Consider the following 27,412-nt stretch of genomic DNA (forward strand, 5'->3'; position numbering starts at 1 on the left):
CTATTTCCATATTATTCATTTTTGCTATAAAGCAATCTTTTAAAGCCCAAACCCCAAATCATATAACCATGTATGCAAGTGATAAGTGATGTTATATGTTCTTCTTTTGCATTTTTACTCCTTCAGGATGTGGATAGCATTTTTTCCATAAATCCCTCAGGAATGTCCTGGATCATTGTATTGCTACTAGTAGCAAAGTCCATTATATTGGATAGTTCCACAATGTTTTACTTTCTGTGTACAATGTTCTGGTTCTGCTCATTTCACTCTGCATCAGTTCATTGAGGTTCTCCCAGTTCATATAGAATTCCTCCAGATCATCATTTCTTATGACATAATAGTATTCCATCACCACCATATACCACAATTTGTTCAGCCATTTCCCAATCAATGGACACCCCCTCATTTTCCAATTTTTGCCACCACAAAGAGTGCGGCTATCAATATTTTTGTACAAGTATTTTTCATTATTATCTCTTTGGGGTACAAGTCCTGCAATGGTATGGCTGGATCAAAGGGCAGGCAATCTTTTAAATCCCTTTGGGCATGATTCCAAATTGCCTTCCAGAATGGTTGGATCAATTTACAATTCCACCAGCAATGCATCAGTTTTCCAATTTTGCCACATCCCCTCCAACATTTTTTATTTTCCTTTATTGTCATATTGGGCAATCTGAGGTGGTACCTCAAGAGTTGTTTTGATTTGCATTTCCCTAATTAGGTTCAGTGGATTCAGTTTCTTCTGTAAAATGAATGTTTGGGATTCAATAACTACTAGGTTTCCTTTTATTTTTAACATTTTGCATTCTTTGTTTTAAGGTTCTTTCTGCCTCTAACATGCTAGTGTTTTCTGCCTTTAAGCTATATCTATTCAAATCTTTTCTATCATACTTTCATCTTAATCAGTCATGCCTCAAGTAACATTACAAAGGCTCAGAGCCTCTTCAATAGAGGGCAGAGCTGAGACTAAGGCAAAGGATGAGGAAATGGAAACCTCCACGCTCTGCTCTCAGCTCCATCAGTGATTTATTAGGAGTTTTGGGATACTTTGTTTTACAGATCTGCAAAAAGCAAGCATCTGGCTGCCCAAATGGTGTGGTGAGTAGAATATCTGATTAATGATGATATTTTGAAAATGTTAAAAACATACCAGATAGAATATTGTCTGAAACACACACACATATACAAACACAGTGGCAGTGTCAAGATGAGAGAAGGGAGTATATACAAGGGATGCTATGAAGGTAGAATAAACAAGATTTGGCAACAAATTGAATATGAGGAGTGGAGTCAGTGAAAGTGGGGCACTGAGAATAGCACCTAAGTTAGAGGCCTGGGTGGCTGGGAAGACGGTGGTGCCCTTGACGGTAAAGGGAAGTTGGAGCTCATCCCCAGCTTCACAGTGTACTCATAACAATTTCCTGATTCTAAAAAAAAAAAGAGGAAAGTTAGAAGGAGAGTGAGGGTGGAAAAACTGAGGTCAAATTGGGACTTGCTGAATTCAAGATGTCCAAGAGGCAATTACTGGTGTGAGAGTGAAGGTCAGGAAAGTTTAAGGTGCAAACTAGGCTAGAAATGTCATCTGATCTGTGTGTCTTTACTGAAGGCAGGATTGATATGCTCCAAAGGAATGTATTTAAAGAAAGGCAAATTCTTTTCTTTTAATGGGGTGAGTGGTAAATGTGTGACCCTCATTGTGCCAATGGTTCCACAGAACAACCAATCTTCCCAAGTACACTTGCCAAATAATGAATCTTGAACCTATTAAGCATCATCTAAAAACCTGTCAAACTCTAATTCTCAGTTCTGCTATCATGCTTGCTTTGAAAATGTGAATTCATTCCAACACCAACCAATATTATCAGGGTACACTTTGAATTTCAGGGTTGCTTAGGTGCCATTTTGTCAACAAGAGACAAGAAGACAGTAAATTACACTCCTTCACACATGGTATTATAACCTTCCATTATATTTTAGATTCAGATTACTCTTCTATCATGACTTCATAACTCATAAACTGGAACCTTTCTACTTCCACAAAGAAATGCCACATTGTATTTCTTCTGGTACAGTAGGAGCTGGGGTCCACATCTATCCACTATTTTTCTCCCTCCCTACCACCATGGCCAGGCCATGCTGAGTTGAGCCCTTTTATTCTAGCTGCTTTATTACCGGTAGCCTTTGACTTTGCCACACCAAGCCCTAATTAGCAGCAGCCAGAAGTCAAGGACATGGCTATTATTTATTGTAATATTTAATTTCTTAGCCATTTGCCATGCATAAATTGCTTTTATTAGGCTATCTTTTTTTTTAACATGTCAGAGATGAAAGTTTTTTTCTCCTACAAGATTCACGTCTTTTGGTACAATTTCATTTAGCAGAGCGATTTTTTAGGAACACGTGGTATATGACAAAAGAGTTGACCACATATCCAGTTGAATATCTTTTATATCTATTCTGTCCCACTGATCAATTTGGAGTTTTTTTGTTCAGTGAAAATTTTCTTAAATAGTTGGCATAGTGGATAGAGCACTGGCCCTGGAGTCAGGAAAACCCCAGGTTCAAATTTGGCCTCATAGAGGTGCCAGCTATGTGATCCTAGGTGAGTCACTTAATTTCTGTCTAAATAAGTTTCCTTATAATCGGGATAATAGCATCTACTTACTAGAACTGTTGTGACAATAAAATGAGATAATATTCGTAAAGTACTTTGAAAACCTTAAATCACTATTTTAAGTGCAACTATTATTACATAAACACTCATTAATTTTTTAGTCTGGAAGCACAAGGTACCTTTCATAATCTTTTAAGTGTATCCCTTCATATTCTTAGCCACCTGTTTTTCCATTCAGATTTCACTGTAATTTTGTCCAGTTAAGTAAAGAAATCCCTTTGTATTTTTGAATGAATTTATGTAAAATATATACATTCACTGATAAATATTCATCAAAATCATCCATGAACAACTGAATGTTCCTCTAGCTGTTTAGGTTCTCTTTTATTTTGATCATCACACTTTTATAGGTCTCTTAATATAGACTCTGTATACTTCTAGGTGAATTCTCAAACATTTGATAGTTTTTGTTGATTGGGAAAAAGAATTAAAAATAACAAAATAATTTTGGCAGCACAACAGAGAAAGATACACACTTGTTTATTGCCAGTCAAAATGCAAATTTGCATAATCTTTCTGAAAAAATATCTGGCAATGCACACACAGAAAACAATCCTGTTCTTTGATCCAATAATTCCACTGAGGGTGGGGGGGGCTGTCAATTCAAATATTTTCACAGTAACATATGTAATCACAAAAACAACAAAAACTGGAAAAATACTCATGGAATGTCTAGCCATAGGGGTATAGTTAAACAGTGGTACACTTAATCCCAGAAGGGAGTAAGGATAAAGGGAAGGAGAAATCATGAATTATGGAAAAAATTTAGTAGGAAAAAAAATGGAAAAAAAATCACAAAAAATAATAAACTCTAAAAGCTCAAAAAACAGTAGTACATTAATGTAATTGAATATCATAAAAGTAAAAAATATAAGATGAAAAATACAAAAAATCTCTACAAAATAATTCAAAATGAAAAAACTGAACCTCAAAAATAAAGATACTATCATTATAGAAATGAATGGACAAAGAATGTTGGGGGGGTACTTAGAAGAAGAAACTAAAAAGTGTTGTATGGTTTATGCTTTGAAGTCAACTTTAATATAGTTATAAAGAAAACATAGTTTTGTATTATTGCTTAATGGTGAACGTCTAAAAGAAAATTTTAAAGATGGGCCTAGACAGTCTCTGAGGTCAGATTCTAGGCTTCCTTTTTTAAAAGAAATTATGCAAATGGTTTATAACAGCATATAAAATACTAAAAGAAAAAATTATAAAATCAGTCTACTATGTGCTAATAGCTGTACTTTTGAGGGGAAATAGGATGTCAAAAAATGAAATTATGTTGAAATCATACCACAAAACTGAATAGGAGCCAGACCTAGGGCCATGTATGCGACGATGTGGTATGTGTGCTCCAGTGTGCTGGAGAGGGCTGCTCTGTGTCCCCTCTTCACCCTGCCTGGGACATTTTTTGCATGCCCTGCTCCTCTGCCCAAAAGCCCAATGTGAGTACTTCCTCCCTTCACTCTCTGGGCCTCTGGAGTAATGTGGGGGGGTGGGGGGGAAGAGCTTACAGGCAACCTGAAGGTGCAGTTTGGGCACATGTTCTCTAAAAGGTTCACCAAAGCTGATCTAGGGTCTAGTCTTAACTTTGCCACTGGGTAGCTCTGTAATACTTGGGCCAAATTACTTGGCCTTATGTCCATCTGTAAAATCAGGGAGGTGATCACTATGAATTCTTCGAGTTTTGAAATGCTATGATTTAAGACCATCTGAAGATGTTTCATTGCATAAATGCCTTCATGGTAGTTTTCCCCATCTCTTCCATTTGACAGAAGATCACAAGGGCTTGGAAGAAAGCCAGGTTGTTTTTAGGAATGAGAGAAGTTTCTCTTCCTGAAGAGATAAATGTCTTCTGAGAGGAAATTTAAAGCAGGACATGTTGAGAGAAAAGGCAATTGTGAGAAATAGACACTTTTTCTGAGAAGTTTTGAGCAGCTCACTGTAGACACTTGAAGCCACATGAGCAACTAGGCTCCACTAAAGTCCTACTCCCAAGCCTTATCATATTGGGAAAGTTGGCTAGTAAATTTGGCCTTGGAAAACTACTTACTTCAGGGAGCCAAAGCAAGTGAAAAATAACTCATTTATCCCTAAGAAGGAAAACTAGCTTCTACGAAAAGTCCTACTCCCAAGCCTCATCATTTTGAGGGAAGCAGTGCTGAATTTTCAAAAGCTAACACAGCAAGGGTTGCTCTGTGAGGTCTTACAAGGTAGAAAGGCTTTGAGGGCAGCTAATGGAAAGAGTGCAAGGCCTGGAGTTGGGAGGATCTGGATTCAAATATGGCCTCAGACATTTCCAGTTATGCAAACCTATACAAATTGTTTAACCCTGATCTACCCCTTGCTGCTCTTCTGTCTTAGAACTGATAGTAAGGCAGAGAATGAGAGTTAAAAAAAAAAAAAGTCTTTGAGTATGAGTTCAACTGTGACTCCTATGAGGTTCACTAAAAACAATGGATTTAATAATTTTCCTTACTAGGATAGTGTCTACCAGGTGCAACTCATGAAGATATAATCAATTAAGGCATATAGAGGTTATGATCTTTATCACTGAAGGTAGTTACCCACATTGAAATTGCACATTTTTTTAAGCATCAAAGGAAAGAAAACTAGAATTTTAAGTTCAGCAGGGATAACAGCTAAACAGTTTCTTAGTCAAAGAAAAGTAATTTGCAACCAGGGGGTTGTATTTTTTTTAAATCTTGCCCTCATGCAATAATACATATCATAATTATTACACTTGGCAATTAATGAAAAGTTACTCAACTTCTTTTGAGTTTTTTCCCCTAGAAAAAGCAAGAGTGAAATTTATGCTAAACTTCTGCTTTCCATACCTAGAGTTATATATATATATATATATAGCCTCTAGATTTTATGTTTCTTAAGGATAAGAAATATCCCTTATACTCCTTGGTGTTCTCCAACAGAATTAGGCACAAGGCTTTAATAAAGAGGTGCTCAGTAAATGTTTGTTGAATGAATAACCTGGCTCTCCAAGAGATCAATCAGCAAAAAACAAACAAAAGAAAAAACATCCATAAACTTAGAAATATTTTGGAAAGGGAAATTTTAAAGCATAAAAAAGAAAAAAGAGTAAAAGGAGAACAAATTTTTGAAGTGAGGACAGACAGAGGCCATCTAAAATCCTGATAGAAAAAAACACCGAAAGCAGTCAGGTCCAAAAATCCCAAACCCTGTTTTAATTATGGTAGCCTGCCTCTAGATGGATAATTTCACAGGCTGAGAAATCAAGATGTCATCTCGCACCAGCAAGCCAACCTGAATAAAACACTAACTTTTTGGCAAACAGTTTGCACGCATTAGTTATAAATGTAGACCAAAGCTCACAAGTCAGTCATGCTCAAATATATTTAAAGAATACCCACAAGTCCAGAATGAATGAGCAATATGATTCTGAACTCATGAACTTGATTTTTCCCTTTGGATAAATTAACCTTTGTGAATGGGGACTCTATGGAGCTGAAAATTTTAAACACCAGATTCTGATGAGGATCAATAAAAAAAACTCAAGTCTGCTCAGAAAGATGATAGAGATTTATTAATACAATAAACCAGCAGGAAACATCTCCAGCAACACTGGTTTCTTGAGTCTTTTGGAAGTGTGGGTGACACTGAAGAGAGTGAGGCGTGTACATGCATGGTTCTTTCACTGCAGAAAGCTCTAAAGCATTTCTTCCATAGAAGGAATGGTAGCTTTGGCTTCTGGCTCAATAACTTCCCTGAAGAAATTATTTGTAGGTAATATCCTTGAGATCTGAGGGGAGAAGAAAACAAATTAAGGATATAAAGAAGAAACATGTCGACTTAGGAGTTAGGTTTTCTGTTTCATATTTATCAATGATTTGCTACATGGAACTCTGCAAGTCATTTGTAGGTTCAGTGTTCAAGCTGGAAGGGTCGTTACAGATCACCTAACCTAAAAAAAAACCCAACATTTTACATAGAAGGAAACTGAGGCCAAGAGATGTGATGACTTGTCCATTGTCACACAGAATTAATGGCAAAGTCAGGCATATAACTAAGGTATCCTGAATTCTAGTTCATAGCTCTTTCCATTATATCCATGCAGAATTAAAATATTCATGTTTTATAGACAGAAACAAGAGAAAGCCGAAAATGTGACCTGATTAATCTATAGGGTGGACCATCATGGAATCTAACATTTGCACTGTGGTACCTAGTTCTAGTTCTAGTGAGGTTCTAGTGCAAACCTCACTACATAAATATATGTGTATGTCTACATGAGCTACATACACATACACAGACAGAGCTTCAAAAGTCAGCACAGTTTTAAGCATTAATAACTTCATAAGTATAAATACTACAAACATAAAAACATGTGAAGTTATTTAAAATTTTAAGATACTGATATATTTCTTACTAAAATTCAACATAACCTCCATGCTGGGTTATACATTTTGCTCTAATCATTGTAAAAAATTTCATCAGCTGCTACTCAGTCACTGAGAAGCCTGCATTTATAATCCTAGCCTTAAGAGGGACTGAAATAAAAAACTTAAATTAGCCAAAATTTGCAAATTGAGTGTAAAAATAAATTTAAATAATTAAGCTTAAAATTTTTTCTAAGCTTATAATATTTATACTTCTGGAATTATTAAAAATTAGACCTGCGTTAAGATTTTTGGGACTGTATATGTATAAAATCTATGCATATTGTATAGAGATATATTCTTCCCTCTTCACCATCTCCCGCCTCAAATAGCTCTATAAAGGCACAGGATACAACCCATTCATTATGCCTTCTTTCCTATGCAATTCCTATTTATGTACAACTAAAAGTCTTCCAAAGGAGGTCCACCCAAAGGGTGTGGAGGTCTGTCCTCTGGGTCTTACAGTACCTAAGTACCAGTGCAGATGGAGGGCTATCCACTGGTTATAAGAACTTGTTTTTCTTTTGTTTCACATGAAAAAAAGAATTTTTTTAACTGCTCCTAAAATGTAGTGTTGGCTGCTAAAGTCAAAGCAAATCTGTCAGTTCCTTAAAAAGGGAAGGAGGAAATGTTCAGTATTTTGTAGCAATGCTAAGACGAGCAATGCAAGTTTACAGAGACAAATTTCTACTGAGGGATATTCTAGAGATAGGTAAGACTTTTTTAAAGATACATAAGCAACTTACCTTCTATCTTATAATCAATACTGAGCAGTAGTTACAAGGCAGAAGAGCAGTGAGGGCTAGTCAATCCAGGTTAAGTGACTTGCCCAGTCACAAAGCTAGGAAGTGTCTGAAACCAGATTTGAACCCAGGACCTCCTATCTCCAGGCCTGGCTCTATCCATTGAGTCACCTAGCTACTACAATATGGAACTTTTAATGATAACAGATTTTAGACAAAAAAAAAGATCTACGCAGTACAACACTTTTCCTACTCATCTACAATCAATAATGTCTTAAGTTTGAAGCTGCCTTCACCAGTTTTGTGCTCAAGTTGGAAAAAAACTCTCTTCCCCAAATTTTGTAGGCAGACATCGGACCTTTAGCCTAAACAAATCTAGAAAAACAGAAAAATAAGAGCAAAAGATGTGCTTTTTTTACTTTAAATAATGCTAAGAAGAAATAATCACTCGGAGATGAGGACTTAGAGAAGTGATTTCTATTAATTCTGTAGGTATTACACAAATTTTAATATTTTGAATTTCATGTAATCAAAGTAATGGATTTGTATTAAAGGCTGACAGTTTATGAAATAACATCCCTCCTCACTCTTTCCTTTGTCTAATAAAAACACAAATCTGGTTTGGGATAGCTATAGTTTCCCCTTAATAAAATGTGTGGCTTGTTAAATAATAATAAAAGTAATGTAGCCTCCATTTGACAGTTGCTACAGCTGAACTCTGGATGGACAGTTCTGCATCTGTCTTTGCCCCCAGAGCCTGTGGGTTGGTTGTTCCCATCACCTATAACCCCTTAGGTTGGCTGAGCTATTGCTCATCTGAGAGGTGATTTCCAGGGGCAATGAGCAGAGAATAGTAACAGAATCTTGGAGCTGGAAGAGGCCTAAGAGAACTAATGCAATAGCTCATTTATCATATAAGGGAACTAGAGTCGAAACGAGGAAATTTCATTTGTTTTTTTGATTTTTAAACAAGTTAACAAGGGCATCATATGACCTTCTCAAGAGAATCTCTGTAGGGAGAGTCCAGTGGACACCAGCATTTTAGAATTCTGATGACTGAGAACAATTTTGACCTAAACCTAAAGGGGTCTGAGAGGGAGTCTTTAAAATACTTGGGCCTCAAACAAAAAAAGAATCATGATTTTATGAGAATAGAATCATCTTGGTGTGTTGAAAAGTATTAGACACAGAATCAGGAAACCCGGGGCTAAATCCTGGCTCTGACATAAGGCAGGAGTTTCTTAAGTGTCACAACCCTTTTTGATCTTTGGTTGCCTCAGAATCTCACAGGGCTGTTGTGAGGAAAGCTAACTATAAAGTGTAAACCTCAAAGCGTCTTATAAACAAAAGTTTTATTAACAAGTAATTATTCCTTTGTTCAGGATTTTTTGCATTTGCTTCACAGGAAAAAAAGTCACTGGACATACCACATGAAACTCATCCTTCTCTCTTTTCTGGGATAATTTTCCAGGCTCCAAAAAATCACTTCCATAGCTTAGATATGGTTGTTCCTTACTTTTTATTCATAGCTAACTTTGGACTTGGCCACCATACTTCAGCTGCCTTCTCCTTTCTACTCCTAGAGTAAACCTCCATTGAGAGGAAAGGCCCAACTACTCACATTCTCCCCCTTAACTCTTCAGACTTTTTAGCAATGGTCCCTGCTTCTTCCTCCTTCCTCTCCTGCTCCCCACCCACCCCCTGACTTTTCAGCTCCTTTTTATATATTGTCAACTGCCATTAAAATGAATGTACCTTCAAGACAGGGACTGTCTTTCTCTTTGTTTATTATTTTTATCCCCAGCTCTTTGCCCAGAATCTAGCACATCTTAAGTGCTTAATAAATGCTTCTAATATTTTAATTCAACTTTGCTGAACAGAACACAAAATAAGATTTCTCAGGTCCAATCACATGATAGTTTTGCCTCAAATGATAAAGTTTCTGAGATGCAAGCTATGCCAGTGTGGTTGTCCATGAAGGTAGTATTGCAGAGTGGAAAGAGTAAAGGGCTTGGAGTAAAAATACTGGGCCTCCAGTTCTACGATCCTAAGCTAGAATAGACCTCAGACATCATTCAAACTAAGCCCCTGGGTTTGCAATAAAAAAAACTGAGACCTAGACAAGGTCCCAAGGCAGCACAGTTAGGGTATGAATACAAGTCTTCTGACCTCAAAGCTACGCTCTTTGCATGATGCTAAGCTGTCTGGGGAGTGTCAGAATAAATACTCTGTGCTCTGAACTGCCACTTGCAGATTCTCTCATTAACATCATCACTCAGCAACCTCTCCTCTTTTAAAGTTCATTCAATCCAAATTTATCACCCAATTAAGATTCTGAAAGCTTTTATTTATTGATCTCTAGGATTTTCCTCTTCTCTGAACTGAATAAATTCAGTGTCTTTCTCATAGTCTCTTTCCATCCCAACTCCTGCCTTCCTATGAGGGGATTTCAACATATATACTGATATTTTCTCAAACATCCTACCTTCCAAGTTCCTTGATCTACTCAATTCCCATGACCTCCTCCTACTCCTCAACTACACATAGAAATGGTCATATCCTTGATGTTGCCATCGTCCACAGATCTATCATTTTTTAAAACCCTTACCTTCTGTTTTACTTAGAATTGATATGAATATTGATTCCAAAGCAGAAGAGTGATGATAGGTAACTGGGATTAAATGACCTGCCCCAGGTCACACCTTCCATCTCCAGGTTTTGCTCTCTATCCACTGAGCCATCAAGCTATGCCACTTGGGGACAGCTGGGTAGCTCAGTGGATTGAGAGCCAGGTCTAGAGATGGGAGGTCCTAGGTTCAAATCTGGCCTCAGACACTTCCTAGCTGTGTGACCCTGGGCAAGTCACTTGACCCCCATTGCCTTTAAAAAAAAAAAAAAAAAGAGCTATGCCACTTCCATATTCATTAATTTCATAATGGTTTTATTTGATCATAATCTTTTATTATTCCATCTTTCCCTATGTCTTACTATCCCAATCCCATTCTTTGTTGTCATCATGACCTACAATTCCTCTACCACTTAGTTCTTTCCCAGGTCATCACTCCTGCAATGGTTACACTCCTCGCCTTTCCCTATTTCAATGCCTTGGAGAACAAGCTCAACAGTACTTTATCCTTGACACTCAAATCCCTTAATCCCATACCCTATCACTGATAATGCCTTGTCAAGATTCAACCTTACATTACTTCCATCTTTCAGTCTTGGATTCTATTCAAATGCCACTTCCCTATTCAATTTGCTATCCTAATCACTATAGCAGTCATTATACACCTTTTTTTACCTCTTCCCTGACTCTTTTCAGTGAGAACTTTGCCTCACACAACAAGGGGGAAAAAAGCTCTTCATGGAGAGCTCCTTCTTCTCTCTTCTTCATCTCACATCACTTAAGATATCTTCCCTCATTATCTCCTCTTTCATTCATGCCAGGTTAAGAGGTAGCACTCCTTGCTAAGGAAAGCATCTCAACATTTATCCTGATCCCATTCCATCTCCTCTAGTAGATTGTCCTCTCTATCACCCCTGCTCTCTTACTTATCTTCAATTTCTCCATGTTTGGTGGTTGCTTCCCTACTGCCTACAAACATGCCCATATGATCCCTAGCCTTAAAATACACTCTCCTTGATCCAACCATTCCTCCTAGCTATCATCCTATTGCTCTCCTTTTCTTTGTATCCCTAGCACTTAGTATTACCTCACTCCTAGAGAACACTTAATAGATGCTGATTAGACTGAAAGATCTACTACCTCTAACATAATGACTGTGTGACCATAGATGAGTTGTTTAAACTCTTCTAATGTTCAATATGGTTGTATGCTTTGTAAACAATGAATTGCTATATAAATGGCAACATGTTATTTTTGTTCTTTATAAGTAATTCCAGATGGATATTAACAGTGCCAATCACATTAGGTTTTTAATTTTTTCCTTTTATTGCAATACTAACAATATAGAGGCAGTGTGGTATTGTAGATAGGCTCAAAGCTAAGAAGACCTGAGTTCAAGTCTCACTTTGCCTCCTGAGGTCTACTGGAGCTCTGTGACCCATAGTAAATATATCAGTGCTCCAGGTAACTCTAATCCTTTAAACTGCTGAAAAGGTGCCACTCTATATTGGTAGAAAGAATTCCCTTATCCTGGAATCTGATACCAGTAGTGTCACCTCAAGAAGAAACAGATCCATGAAGTCAGCAGACTGACTTAAAAAACAACAAATTAATATTGTCTGTGTTGTATTATTTTTAAATTTATTTTAACATTTCCTGGATGCATTTTAATCTGGTTCTTGCCTCTAATGAGATTTGACACTTCAGATCTATACTACTGAAATGACAGGTTCAGAATGTTATCCTAAATAACATCAACATCATTAATCATTATACATAAGTTTTCTTTTTAGCTACAGTCAGTACTCTCAGGGGAAATGTGAAATGTTTATATTGCCATCCCTGCTACCCGAATGCCACTTGAACATCTGTTTGATCAAATGAAGACAATAAGAAATCTATTTATTCCTCTCCCACCAACAGATAAGTGCACAGGCACGGACATGAAAATCTCTGCCACATCTTCCTTTTAGGGACAGTTTAAGGATTTCACCTATTTCTAGGTCAAAAGGATAAGCAGAAGGGGGCAGGTGGGTAGCTCAGTAGATTGAGTCAGGCCTAGAGACGGGAGGTCCTAGGTTCAAATCCCGCCTCAGACACTTCCCAGCTGTGTGACCCTGGGCAAGTCACTTGACCCCCATTGCCTACCCTTACCACTCTTCTGCCTTGGAGCCAATACACAGTATTGACTCCAAGACGGAAGGTAAGGGTTTAAAAAAAAAAAAAAAAAGAAGACAAGCAGGTACAGTGTACAAAGGCTATAAAAACCAATTCTCCAAATCAGGCAGGACTGATAGGATACCTATACATTTTGCTGGCCAGAGCATTCCAGTGTACTCTGGGACACAATAATGGAATTTTACACTCTTTCATGGCTAGAGTATTTCAAGTGCTTGTAATCCTTAAAGGAAAATTCCACTTGTTTGGAATAGTCAACAAACATCAGAAGTTTGGTTTAGCATAAAAGGTAATGGGCTTGGAGTCAAAAGACCCCCTTGTTCTAACAGAATCAATTTATTCATTATTGGTCAGTCATTTAATCTCTTGGAACTTCAGTTTCCCTATTAATCAGTCTATCGACAAGCATATATTAAGCACCAACTAAGTGCCAGGCACTGTGCTAGGCACTAGGGATACAAAGCCAAAAAAAAAAAAAAATGCTCTAATTCTTGCTGCTTTCTAAAAAATGAAAATATTACATAAACTACTTACCTTAAAAGATAGTACTGTTAGGGAAACAGTTTATGAACTAGAAAATGTTATATAAATTGGTAGCTATTATTCTTAATACCTTACCTAGGTTGTTTCCACCTTTTATTGCCCAACAAAGACAGTAATGCTGCATAAGTTGCTCAAGAAGCTCCATTTCATCAAGGAATTCAAGTGCTTCTATCCTGTAGGAGAATTGTTTTTAGTCTAAGTGTAGTTTGTTTACTTGCAAACAATAAAACTTTTTTTTTCTCACACATGTACAACATTCAAAAGCAAAATTTATTTAAATGTCATGTGAGGTAATTAGGGAGAGAAAAGAGATATTTTTCCTTTTTTAAAAAAAGTTATATCGTATGTATGTTTACATGAGCATAAACATGAAAAACAGAAATGAGTTATAATTACAAATATTTAGATTAAAATACATGTTTTTCTTCAGAATTCACACAATGTAAATGCTTTTTCTCTTTCATAAGTACATATTAATAAGGAAAAAGACAATCTGAAGTTTAAACTTAATGTTCTATAACATGTCTTGATATTGTCCATATAGATTACTAATTTGAGTGTTTAATTTCTTAGAAGCAAATTCAGCTATTATAATTGTAGACACAACTGTTCTGAAAACAAAATATTTGCAAGAGAGTCATAAAAAGAACACTGGACTTGGAATCACAAAGCCTGAGATTGAATCCTGATTCTGGCACTACTAGCATTATGATCTTAAAAAGGCTATTTTATCACTTTATGCCTCAGAAGCTGCCAGTTCCTCTTCTGCAAAATTATGATTCCAGAATCTGCACATTTTGTAGATGAGGAAAACTGAGAAGATAAGTGACTCATACTTCTTACCTGTAACATGGCCATTCTCAGGATTAAATGAGAATAAATGCAAATGAAGGCCATTGTAACCATAAAGCACTTAACTAAGAGGAGTTATTTTTGCTGTTACTACTACATCAGCACAATTTGGGTGCCCTGTGTCTTTTATCCTATGAATTAAACTTCAAGAAATCTACCCAGAATGCTGACGGAGTCTTTTCTAGGTATTATCAAAATTTTTTTTTGTTTTCATAGCAGAATCTGAGCCCCACAAAGCTGTTTTAGATAATAACTCATATTATTCTCTCCAATTTGGGATGCAAAGAAAATTTCCCCCAAAAAAATAACCAACCAAATTTCTTAATGACTATGAGAATTTAAATACTTTATAACTTTGCTCTAGCCCTGTCCTTGGAGGACCTTAGGAAGGAACCTTAAAAGATTGTTTCATCCATCCCCCTAATTTTATAGGAAATCACTGAGGCTCCAAGTAAATTGACCTGCCAAAGGTCACACACAAATAGTAGTAGGTAGCAGAGCTGGAATTTGAAATGATGTTCCTCAGACTCTAGACACAGTGCTCTTTCCATTGAATCAGCCTGACATTTGTTGACGAACTGATCAGCAGAATTAGGTTATGGAAGAGTTTGCTTTATTAGCAGGACAAATCTACAGCACCAATAGCATTAGAATCTAGGAAGATGCTGCCAAAGGAGGCACACCAAGAAAGGAGGGAGGAATGTAAAAGAGTCACAGGAACAACCGGGGGGTACATTAAGGCCCAGAAAATAGAGCCAAAAGATTATGTTGGCTTTAAAGGAACAAAAGGTAAAAAGGGGGCATTCTCTTTGCCCTTAATGCGATAGAATGCAGAAATATTTTGATGAAGAGGAGTATATGTCTAGCCTGTAGTACTTTTTCCTCCCATAAGGCCACAATTGTTCACTGAACCTCTGCTATATGTACAGGCCCATACTCGGCACATTTTTCAGTCTACATCCCAGATTCCCAAGTGTGAAGAAGGTATAATGGAGTGAGAAAAGCCTAAGTTTGAATCCTGCCACAGAGAGTATTCTATGACTCTGGGCAAGTCATTTCACCTCTCAGCCTCAGTTTCCTCATCTATAAAAGGAGGATAATAATACCACCTATTTCACAGAGTTGTGAGAATTAAATGAGATAATGGATGCAAAGCGCTTTGCTTATCTTAAGGCACTATATAAATGTTAGACATTAGCTTTTATTTGCAAGTAACTTATTTTAAAGTGTTATATTGGTGCTTTTTCTTATTGTTATCACTTCCCATTGACTCATTCATATCTCCCAATAGCACCCTCCCTTGTAAAAAGTATAGATAAGTAAAAGAAATTTATATATTGACTGTGTCTATAGTACTTATAGATGGAACCTGTTATTATTAAATGATATTATTAAATGAGTCACTTTCTCCTAAATCTTGTGTTTTATATTCTTGATCCTTGTGGCCTAAGCTAAATTCCTATCTACTTTATAGACCCCTGATAAAGGCAAGAGCCTTAATAAACAAGCAGTAAAAGAATGATCCAGATTAGCATCTGCCTTTATATCTGGTCCCCCAGACCATGTAGCCTTGCTGGTTCTCTGAGGTTATGAATTTAAATTACTACAGATGTTCTCACATAAAGATGGTGTTTGGGGTTATATTCTATCCAATCCAGTAGCTTCACTGATCTCCTCTATTAACCACCTTGTGTGTTAAATCTGAATTTGTTTTTAAGATATTTCACAAGGCAATCGCCTAAAAATCCAATGAGATTTGCTAATGCATTCAGGATAAAGGAAATGTCAAGTTAACCAAGACTATTCAACTTAATTCTGCTTTCTAAATCTAACTACTAGCTGAAGGAAAAGTAGCAAGTATCCTTATCCCTGAACCATCATGGTAATAAGGCAGGAAAAAAGAGAACAAATCATATTTGCAAAAGAAAACAAAATTTTTAATCTCTCCAAAGACTCTAGTCACTAGGTTTTAGAAGCAGAATGCTTAGAAATGGAGAAGGGAAAGTCCCACTTTTCAGATCACTTCTGAAGCACTGTTCCTTTTCAAAGGGACAATGATAAACAAAGGCAACAACCAGGAGGGTAAAGTATCCAAAAAACTTGGCTGAAGAGATAAGACTTTATAAAGAGATAAGAAATTGATCTTAAAAATACATGAAGGGATGTGGATATAACTCAGAAGGATTGAATTATTCTACGTGGTCATGCAGGCAAAATTGTTGCAGGAAGGCATATTTTAGTTCAACATAAGAAAGTTGTTTCTAATAATTAGATGTATCCCCAAATGGAAATGACTGCCGATAAAAATATAGCAAAACACAGGAAGTATTCAAGTGAAGGCTGGGTAACACATTGAGAATGAGGGCATGACTGGATCAAACTTTAAAAAAAATTCTTACCTTTTGCCTTAGAATTAATACTGTGTATTGGTTCCAAGGCAGGAGAGTGGTAAGGGCTAGGCAATGGGGGTTAAGTGACTTGCCCAGGGTCATCTGGATAGAAAGTATATGAGGTCAGACTTGAATCCAGAAACTCTCATCTATAAGTCTGTCTCTCAATCCACTGAGCCACCTACCTGCTCCCATAAAGTCCTTTTAAACTGTAGGAGATTGTAATTCTTTTTCTCTCCTTAGTGAGCTCCTGCCCTTTAGAATGTGAACTCCTTGAGGGCAAGGGCCAATTTGCCTTTCTTTATATCCCCAGAGGTTAATAAAGTGCTTTGCACATGGTGAGGTGCTTAATAAAAAGTTGTTGACAACTTAGCTAAAATTATGGATGACCTTATAGTAGTTCTGGGATTTATTGATTACTTCTATTCCAAGTGTTGCTTTCAGGTATTTCCATGTATAACTGTTTATTCTGACCAAAATAATCTGTTTGACAGGACAGCTAGATAAAGTAGGAAATATAGTTCTGGGCCTGGAGTCAGGAAGGCTTGAGTTCAAATCTAGCCTCAGATACTTACTAGCTTGTGTGATCCTGGGCAAGTAACTTGACCCTGTTTGCCTCACTTTTCTCATCTGTAAAATGAGCTAGAGAAGGAAATGGCAAATCACTCCAGTAGCTTTGCCAAAAAACAAAACAAAACAAAACAAAAAAAAAAAACCCAAAAGGAGTCAGGAAACAATTGAACAAAAACAAAATCTGGTTGGCAAAAACTTCTCAAATATTAATTTCTCTAGAGCTATCTAGAGAGGTTTCCTTTAAATGAATAGGCTTTTATTCTAAAACTTATATTCTTAGTTCTTTTCACATTAATAGATAATAAATATGGTATAGGGAAGGGGAAGTGATAGTCATAAATAACAAAATTCTAATAGAGAATAAAGCTTATTCAGTATAAGCATATAATCAACTACCAGAGAAATACTCAGGAAGAGATTTCCACTTATTAAAAAAAAGAATATGTCAATACCTGCCAACTTCAGCTCGTGGTAGACTGCTATATAATTCCATCATGTCAATGGCAAAAGCTTTCTCCCATCCATTTGACAGTAGACGCTGTTTCTGGAATGTGCAAGTGCAGATAAAACAGAACCAATATATTGAATCAATTCAATTCAAACACTCTTAAGCACCTACTATGAGAACTGTTCTAGATACTGGTATGATACAACACAAAAATTCAGCAATCTCTGACCTCAAAGAGTTTGCATTTTATGGAGAGTAAAGTATGGTCTTTAAAATCATTTAGGGGGGTTGGGGAGGGGGGAGAGAAGCTGAGTGGCTCAGTGGATGGAGAGCCAGGCCTAGAGACAGGAGGTCCTGGGTTTAAATCTGGCCTCAGATACTTCTCAGCTGTATGACCCTGGGCAAGTCACTTAACCCCCATTGCCTAGCTCTTACCACTCTTCTGCCTAGGAGCCAATACACAGTATTGACTCTAAGACAGAAAGTAAGAGTTTTTTAAAAATTTCAAAAAAAAAATCATCATAGGTTTCTTGAAAAACTACCTCCTTCCATGAATCTGCTCCAGTTCCTACTGTTCGCTGCTTTCTGAATTCCTATAGTCCCCATTGTCTATATTGCATAATTTAGTACCTGATTAGAAACTTATTGTTCTCTGGCTTAATACCTCAGAGTCACCTGGCTAGCTGTTTGAATTAGCTGGGATAGTCATTTAATTTGTGTGAGACTCAGGCTCTTCAGTGTTAAAATGAGGTTCATAATACATGACCTACCTCACAGAGTTATTATAAGGAAAGTACTTTTGTAAACCTCCAAGGGCACTATAAATAAGATCTATGATCATTCTTTAAACATCCCTTCAATGAATCAGAGAATTTCAAGGCTTGAAGGGACTTTACAGATTATCTAATCTAAACCTTCCATTTTATAGGTGTACCTACATCTTTTCTTCATGTCCCTGTATAGTATGGCATTGACTTCTGCTTATCTATCACTGCCCTCAGTACTTATTGACATAATTTGCCCAAAGAAAGAAGAGAAATATCAAATTAGGCTGCATTTATACTGATCATATAAAATTAATCGAGGGCCTAAGAATGTGGGCATAAACACACAAAGAAACCTTTTTTTCCAAAATCATATCTCTATACCCATTCCTGGCTATAAAGAGAACTTTGGTTCCTATCACTACACTGTAAAGCCTCAACCAGCTCTGTAGAAGTTTTTCTCCAACTGTGAAGCTTGAGTATGTGACAAAAAGCAATACTGTCTTAAAGCAGATTAGGATTTGGAATGTGTAGGAGTAGAGATTTAGGATCCTCACAAAATCCAATCAGTTAAGAGTATAAGAAAATTTCTTATAAACTTTTCATAATTCTTTTACAAATTGATGGTTGCAGAGAGGAAGTAAAATACTTGCTAATCGATTCAAGGATCTAACAATTGCCACTGGGTCAGGATGTAGCTACTGAAAGATATCATACTTAAATGTACAATCAAAATCTGTCAATATTTTTTAAATGGCATGTCCATAAAATAATATAGTCCACAGTTAATTTCCTTAAAATCAAAACAATCTTGGTAGTTTCTTTTATATATAGTTCACCAAATACCTAGAAGTTCCATACACAAATTACCCATCATCTTCTCAATTTCCTCATCTATATGATGACAGGATTAGTCTCACCAATTGTTATGGTCCTTTCCAGTTCAATGCTTTCAAAATAAGTAGTATGTACATAATTATTTATAATAATATGTAGTTTTTATATATAAGTAGTCATATTCAACTGAAAATAAATGGATTATCAGGAAGGTAAGAAGAAAGACATATAAGAGCAGAAATCCAAGAGGGACTTAAGGAAAATTAAGTCTTAAGTCCAAAGGAATTCCAGAATGGGTGTCTAAAAATTAAATTAGGTTATTTTTGAGGATATGTTCAGAAGGGATGGGCAAATTGGTCATAATTGTGGGCAGGGTTTGGGACATATAGGGCTAGATCCTAAATGTTTATAATTAATATAATTTTCCTACAAAAGAGCTGTCTTGAGAGTTTTCTGGAAATAATTGTTCACAAGGAAAGGTTTCCTCCAGATGAGAGTACCTCTAGGATAAAAGTATCATAAGGCATGTTTGCCAAATAGTTGAATTTGTCAATAAAAGAGAAAAAAATCAGTATGGTTATCTGGATGGGGAATTGGAAATAAAAATTCAGATAGTAATATCTACTATTATTTGATAGTAGATAATTCATGGGAAAAAGGAGAGGTTATGATGAATAAAGTATCGTAACAAAAAACAGTCCAGAACAAGGCTCCAATCAATTACATGTCTGCCTTTCACACATCTAGTTCTGAGGAACCAGAATCTAATCTTCTCCCATCCTCCTCAGGCATTTTATACATGTCTAACACTATGAAACAGTGCTCTTACAATACATTAAACTTTTAGGCAGATATCTTTCACATATCCAAAGGTTTTTTCATTATAGGGTAGATATAGGGCCCGGGCTGTGGTTTCATTAATATAAGGAACATATTCTCTGACTGCAAACACTCTGATTCCCTCGTCAATGCAGGTCAGTGACCTTCTCTGCGACTGATGGCTTTAAGAGGTTTACCTAGGGCTCTGACAGGTTAAATGATTTAATCAGGGTCAAAGCCATTATGTGTCAGAAGTAGGACCTAAACCCAGATCTTCCTGATTCTAAGGTCAACTCTTTCCACTATGTTGCAAGTACCTCATTTTCACTATAAAAATCATTTTTAAATTCTCCATGAAAAATTTAAACATGTCTTTATACATAAAATGTGCATTAATTATGGGACTATTAGCAGTTTATTAAATCACCTGCACAAAAATATTCCAACAGCTATTACACTATCCACTTTTGTTTACATGGATATGAGGCTGCTTAAATAATTAGGTATTCAGGAAATTCCTACATTTATTTTATCTGTAATGGAAAAACTGACTTTTGTTGACAAAAACTATATTAATGCTTTGCTTTCCAACCTGAGATTCTAAAGATTTACAGGTTTCAACTCCAGCCAGGTCACACTGTCTCCTGCGAAGGTTCTCAACCATGATCTGCCCAAACTTATCATCCATATTAACCTAGAAAAAGAGAAAATCAGGGCATTACAAAAAGGATTTTAAAATTAAGTTGAGGAATAGTGGAAAATGTTAGGTAGACAATTTATAAACGGAAACTTCCCATGAATGAAGTAATATGGTTGCATTAAACTTCTTTAATCCAGTCCCTCTACTGAGGATCTCAACAAGATTATTTATTCATATTAACAGTCAAGTAAGATGGCTATCTACCTTAATATCCCAAATTCATCAGAAGAAAGAAAAAACAGGCTTCTATCATTAGCAGCAGCCCACATTATCATTAAATGGATATCTCTGTTTAAAAACTCCAACTTGATTTTATTAAATATTTCAGACTCATTAAAAGAGCTCTCACTTCATACTTAAGATACATCCAAATCCACTGCCTAAAATAGTAGGTTCTTCATCAAAACTACTCACGATTTAGCTGAAAAGTCATTAGGAAACAAAACCTTTAAATATAATTGAACTTTGGCAAAAGACTCAAACATATTCTCTCATTAATAATAACATCTTATATTTTTTCAAGGATTCACTATGCCAAGATCAGTTCTAGTAAAAGTAACAATTCTTAATTCCACTAGAAAATTATTTTCATACAAAATAATGCACCTAAACTTTACATCTTTTTTAATACTCAATTCATCTTGATGAATCTACTATTTATATCAGTGAAATACTAGAATCTAATTCAGATTAAAATACACACTGATAATGTCAACAAATCTGACCATATAACTGACTATATCAACAACCAAACCAACAGAAATCACATGATTATCTCAAAAGATGCAAAAAAAGTCTTTGACAAAATACAACACTTATTCCTATTGAAAACACTAGAAAGTATAGGAACAGATGGATCTTTCCTAAAAATAATAAACAGTATATATTTAAAACCATCAGCAAGGATCATCTGCAATGGGGATAAGTTAGAAGCCTTCCCAGTAAGATCAGGAGTGAAGCAAGGATGCCCATTATCACCTCTATTATTTAACATTATACTAGAAATGCTAGCATTAGAAATTAGAGATGAAAAAGAAACTGAAGGGATTAAAGTAGGCAATGAGGAGACTAAACTATCACTCTTTGCAGATGATATAATGGTCTGCTTAAAGAATACAAGAGAATCAACTAAAAAGTGAGTTGAAATAATTGCAGGATACAAAATTAACTCACATAAATCATCAGCATTTCTATATATTTCCAATACAACTTAGCAGTAAGAGTTAGAAAGAGAAATTCCATTTAAAATCACCCTAAACAATATAAAATATTTAGGAATCTATTGGCCAAGACAAACACAGGAATTATATGAATAAAACTACAAAACACTTTCCACTGGAATACATGTTCCACTGGAATAAATAACTGGAAAAACATTAATTGCTCATGAGCTAATATAATAAAATAATAATATAATATAATATAATAAAAATGACAATTCAACCCAAATAAATTTACTTATTACTTATTCAGTGCCATACTTATCAAACTACCAAGAAACTTTTTTATAGAATTAGGAAAAATTATAACAAAGTTCATTTGGAAGAACAAAAGATCAAGAATATCAAGGGAACTAATGAAAAAAAAATGTGGATTGGGGCCTAGCTGTGCCAGATCTTAAACTGTACTATAAAGTTATGATCATCAAAACAATATAGTACTGGCTAAAAGACAGAAGGGAAGATCAATGGAATAAAGAATAGGTACAATTTTTAGAAAGGAGGAGAGGAAAAGGGAGAACAATCCACATAGTAGAAACAACTGGAGGCACAGCACAAAGGTAAGGACAGAGAGAACAAGAAGGCAAGGAAACTAAATGGAATGGAGGGACTAAAGAAGGAATTAATAAAAAATAACATTAGCAGGGGAGAGGAGGGATGGTTTATATAGAATGTCTTGAAAGCCAAACTGGGGAGTTTTAGATTTAATTCTATTGGCAAAGATTTGTAAGTATAATAAAGATAAAAATAGTCTTTTAGAAAGCTTAAATAGGAAAGATCAATTAGTAAGATTAGAGTTGTAGCAAAAGGAATAGAGCATAAAAAAGAAAATCTGAGAGCTATTGTGAAAAATTCACAGGAACAGGGAAAAAACTAGTCCTACCACAGAAGATATTAAGGATAAAGGAAGAAGAAGATTAAAAGATAACTTCAAGGCTTCTAGTCCAGAAGAATAATGTTGCCAAGAACAGAAAATGGAAAAATTAAGCAAAAAAGTTAGCATTGGTAAGAATAGTGGTAGTAGGGATCTAATTTCAGACGTGTGGCACTTGAGGTAGTGGCAAGCCCTTTAAGTGGCGATCATATCACAACAAAGAATTTTAGAACTGGAAGGAACCTTACAGAATACAGAATAAGTCTCTATAGTTTGTAGATGATAAAGCAAGTTAATTGACTTCTCTAAGGTCAAACAGGTAATCACTGGAAAAGATAGTAAGAGAAAACAAACTGGAAGCTAAGTCATGGTTGATGAATTTGGAAGTAAGTATAAAGATGATAGATATAAAATAAGTCAGATATTCTTAGTGACAACATAAGAGCAGAAGAGAAACAATTTGAGTAAATATGCACAGATGGTGGGTAGGAATAAGAGTCAGCAGAGGACACAGAAAGTCAAAGCAGTAAGCAAAGAACCACTAGACATTAGAAAAATAAAATATCATGGAAGCCACAGCAAGAAGTTTCAAGAAAGAGAAGTTCGTGTTGGCTATAAGAGGAGAGTCAATAGTAAGAGGAAAGCTGTTTTTTCAAGATGACAAACACTTAAGAATACTGGTAGAGAAAATGGAAAGAGTCAATGGAGAAGAAGAAACTACGGAAGAAATGGTAAATGCCCACCAGAATTTTGCACAAAGTTTACACTGCTGCAGATTGTTACCTGTTCGTAGTTTATGAACATCGCTGTTTCAAAAGTGTTGGCTGCCCATTTTAAAAGATTTGCTGACTGCTCCGGTGTCATGTAAACCAGTACACATTCTGCTACCAGCAGAGTTGGTAATCTTAAGAGAGGGAAAAAAAAAATTTAGCTTGTTAAATCAATTTGGATTAACATATATTGACCAACAGAGGGCAGCTTACACCACAGGGAAACTAGAAGTATGTAGCCACATTAACACAATATAGTAAATCTCATCATAATCAATAAATATCATTACATGTAAAAGTTTCTGTCAACAGTAGTGTCAGGCTTGAAGAAAACCCACTATGTGGAAATATATAGAAATAATATACTATGGAAATGATTTATCACATGATACAGGATACCTCAGTTTGCCAGTCTTCGGTATACAAAACCAAAGACTATAATCATAGTATAATAAATTTGAAAGTGTAAGGAACTTTGATGATGTTTTTATAGATGAAGAAAAGGTTCAGAGAAATTATGTGGGCCTAAGTGGCAACAAAGGAACTAGCAAGAGAAAGAACTAAAGATAGTGGAGAAGTTTTAAAAGGGATCAAGGAATACCTCTGTACTCTGGAGATTATCAGAAGGAATAAAATGTTTCTTTTAAAATGCAAGGACAGAATTTTAAAAACTTTTGAAAAGAAAAAGTTAGAGGATTTGAATCTTCTAATTTGCCATCAAATATCTGAAGAAAGCACTGAGATCATCCAAATCTTCACTTTACAAACAGTGAAAATGCATTTTTCTGGAGACTTGGCCACAAAAGCTACTATCAGAAGAGAGAAGACTAAGAAAAGATTGGCTAGAAAAACAAATTTTGTGACATATGAAAGAAAAGAAAGAAGAAAATGGCTACTTGTCCTCCAAAGATGGGCAGTGAGACTCCAGGGGTGCTTCTGGGTAATAGATCATCCAGTAAAGGTGCAAGAATAAGGAGATACATAGTAGCAGTAGAAGATTCACTTCCACAGAGTACTGAATCAACTATCTATCCACTTTGTGATAACAAGTCTGCTCTCTTCCTAGGGCTTGTATATAGGACATGACAGAGAATTTTCCAAGACTTGTCAATCTGATAACTACCCATTTCTAGGTAAAACTGATACTGCGAAAAGAAATCTAGAAAGCACTTCCAAGGATTATAAACAATAATTAATAGATTAATGTCAACTTGGAAGAAGATTTCTATGATGATATCCCAGCGATATGTGGTTAGCCCCATGCTGATGAACCTTTCTCATCAACCACAGCAAACATCCTAGCCTTATAACACAAATCTGGGAGGACTAACTAATATACTGAATGACAGATTTAGGATAGCTAAAATGTCTGACTAATTTTAATAAGGTAAAATTTAATAGGAATAAATATCATGTCTTACACATGGGTTCAAATTAATCAATTCCATGAATACAAAATGAGAAAGGTGTGGCTGGGTAGGAGTTTGTCTGAAAAAGAACTAATTTAAAATGAATCAAGAAGGGGCAGCTGGGGTAGCTCAGTGGATTGAGAGCCAGGCCTAGAGACGGGAGGTCCTGGGTTCAAATCCGGCCTCAGCCACTTCCCAGCTGTGTGACCCTGGGCAAGTCACTTGACCCCAATTGCCTACCCTTACCAATCTTCCACCTATAAAGTCAATGCACAGAAGTTAAGGGTTTAAAAAAATAAAAAAAAAAATTGTATATATATATAAAATGAATCAAGAGTGTGAGGGGCAGCTGAATGGCTCAGTGGATGGAGAGCCAGGCCTAGAGATGGGAGGTCCTGGGTTCAAATTTGACCTCAGACATGTCCTAGCTGTGTGACCCTGGGCAAGTCACTTAACCCCCATTGCCTAGGCAAGGGTTTAAAAAAAAAGTATCATATGGTTGCCCCTCAAAATTCAAGTAATCTTGGGCTTTTTTTAAGATGCACATGGTATCCAGAAGAGTTCTGCTATACTCTGCCTCAAAGACTGTCCAGTTTTGGGCACCACATTTACAAATATCATTAATAAGCTAAACCAGATCCAAAGACAGATGGTCAGAGTGGTAGATACCAAGAATATGCCATACTGTATAAGAATTTGGGAGAATCCATTTAAAAGTATATATATATATTTTCTATGGACACATGGGGACCTTTAAACTACATTTCCCGTGGTCCAATGGGTTTCCAGTTTCCGGTTCTTTGGGCGTGGGGATGCCTGCGTCCCCACGCATAGGACAGTTTAAATGGGCGGAGAACCAAAAGTAAGGCCTCTTGACCTTCCTGAGGGCTGGCTAGAAGATGGGCTCCGGCGGTAAATATAAAAGATAGGCACGGTCTTATATATATTTTACCAGCATGGCCATGGCTTTAAACTACTAATTTCTATATTTACATCAGTCTTTATTATTTTTAATCATAACAATGATGGCAACCATACGAAGTTTGGAATTCAAATTCTCAATTTTCCAGATAGCCTTTCAGAAACGATAGCCAAGCTTGCTTTTTTGCCTGGCTCAGCTCTTTTGAGCACCTTTTTTAAAAAGGGAACTGGCTTTCCTAGCCATGCTTTCGCTATAGTCCAGCCAAAACCACCTTGGAAGGTCAGGCCAGCCGATTCTGGCTTCTGGCTTTAAAACCAAAACACCGTTGCCCAGCCAGTGTGCCTCTGCTGCGGCTTCTGACTCCTGACCTGGACTTCATCCCTGCCAGTACAGACCACTGCCTCACGTTCCTGCCAGTGCCCCAGTGCCTGTGATCTCTGCAGCTTTTCCTGTGGTCTCATGTTCCTGCCGCAAGCCCACAAGTGCAGACCATTTCTGTGGATTCAGAATCCTGAGATTTCCGAGAAGCGACTCCCTCCCTGACTTGCTGAACGTCGCCGTTCAGCTTCAGCTCTGCTGATAAAGACTTGGGAAGTATATTCCCCTTTCCCCCTACTCTCTTGCCTTTGCACATGTTTCTCTAAAGACCTAATTTAGGCACCCCCCCACCCCCATAAGCTCTACACGTGGGATTTTCTACAAAACTGACCTAAGCTTTTCTCTAGCCCCGAGCCCACGACCTGACCCCACGTGGACCTAGCGTCTGAACCTTGAACTAGCGTTTACCCTTAATCGGGCCGCATGGCCTATACACCCCCATACCTACTCAGAACTTTGAACTTTAAAAAAACCCCTTAAACTCAGCAGAACTCAATCAGAAGAACCTTAAATTGAACCAGGGGTGGACTTTTAAAGCTCAGAACTGAATGAGTTTTATTTCTGTTTTAAAGAGACTGTATCTTACTGTATTTTGCTAATTAGTTTTGTAAATTAATCTTGCTTATTTTGTTGATTTTCCTGTAGCACTGAATCATTTTAAGTTAATGAAGTTTGTGGCTGCTAGATTAATTCTGTTTGTGATTTTATTGTAACTCCCAAATAATGAGAAAAATCTATTAGAACTGGTAAGAGGTTTTGACCAGCTTGGTAATCTGATACTCACATATTTCCTACACATTTTTAAAGTTGCAAATTGCCTTATGTATACTGGATTTATAGAGCACATGTCTTTTAAAATTTATTCTGTCTTGGTAATTGTATAGAACCTTGGAAGTTTCCATGCCTTGAGAATTAACTTGTAATTTTACAAGAGATCTTTTTAACTTTTACTTTAAATCCTAAAGAATTATTGTCTTAAAGGATAAGATTTTATATATTTTATTATAAGAGAAATTATTGCCTTAAATGGGTAGAAGCATAAAATTTCCTACCCGGGATTGTATTTTAAAACAGGAAAGCCAAGGAGCTCCTGTATATTCTTATCTCAGGATAATTTAGACCAGAAGGTTTCTTTTTTTTTAACTATCAGATTTTGCTATGGAAGCAATAACAGAGTTTGTTGAGAAACTCTTAGCCAAGATTTAAAAGTTATAACAAGTATATGATTTTTAAACATCATTGTTTATTGTTTTAGAATGTGTTACTGGAAATTA

General features: G+C 36.2%; 1 protein-coding gene across 1 annotated transcript in view; it reads right to left on the reverse strand.

Moving 5' to 3' along the window:
• Positions 1-6,212: 6,212 nt before the first annotated feature.
• LCMT1 (leucine carboxyl methyltransferase 1) overlaps positions 6,213-27,412 on the reverse strand; it is a 106,461-nt gene continuing 85,261 nt past the window's right edge. The window contains exons 7-11 of the mRNA XM_044658186.1: positions 23,443-23,563; positions 20,458-20,559; positions 17,450-17,541; positions 13,258-13,355; positions 6,213-6,455 (exon numbers count right to left, since the gene is read on the reverse strand). Coding sequence (XP_044514121.1) covers positions 6,430-6,455; positions 13,258-13,355; positions 17,450-17,541; positions 20,458-20,559; positions 23,443-23,563 — 439 coding nt within the window. The 3' untranslated portion in view covers positions 6,213-6,429. The remainder of the gene's footprint in view (positions 6,456-13,257; positions 13,356-17,449; positions 17,542-20,457; positions 20,560-23,442; positions 23,564-27,412) is intronic.

The sequence above is a fragment of the Gracilinanus agilis genome, chromosome 1 (genome assembly GCF_016433145.1).
Source record: "Gracilinanus agilis isolate LMUSP501 chromosome 1, AgileGrace, whole genome shotgun sequence".
In the NCBI taxonomy this organism is placed as follows: domain Eukaryota; kingdom Metazoa; phylum Chordata; class Mammalia; order Didelphimorphia; family Didelphidae; genus Gracilinanus; species Gracilinanus agilis.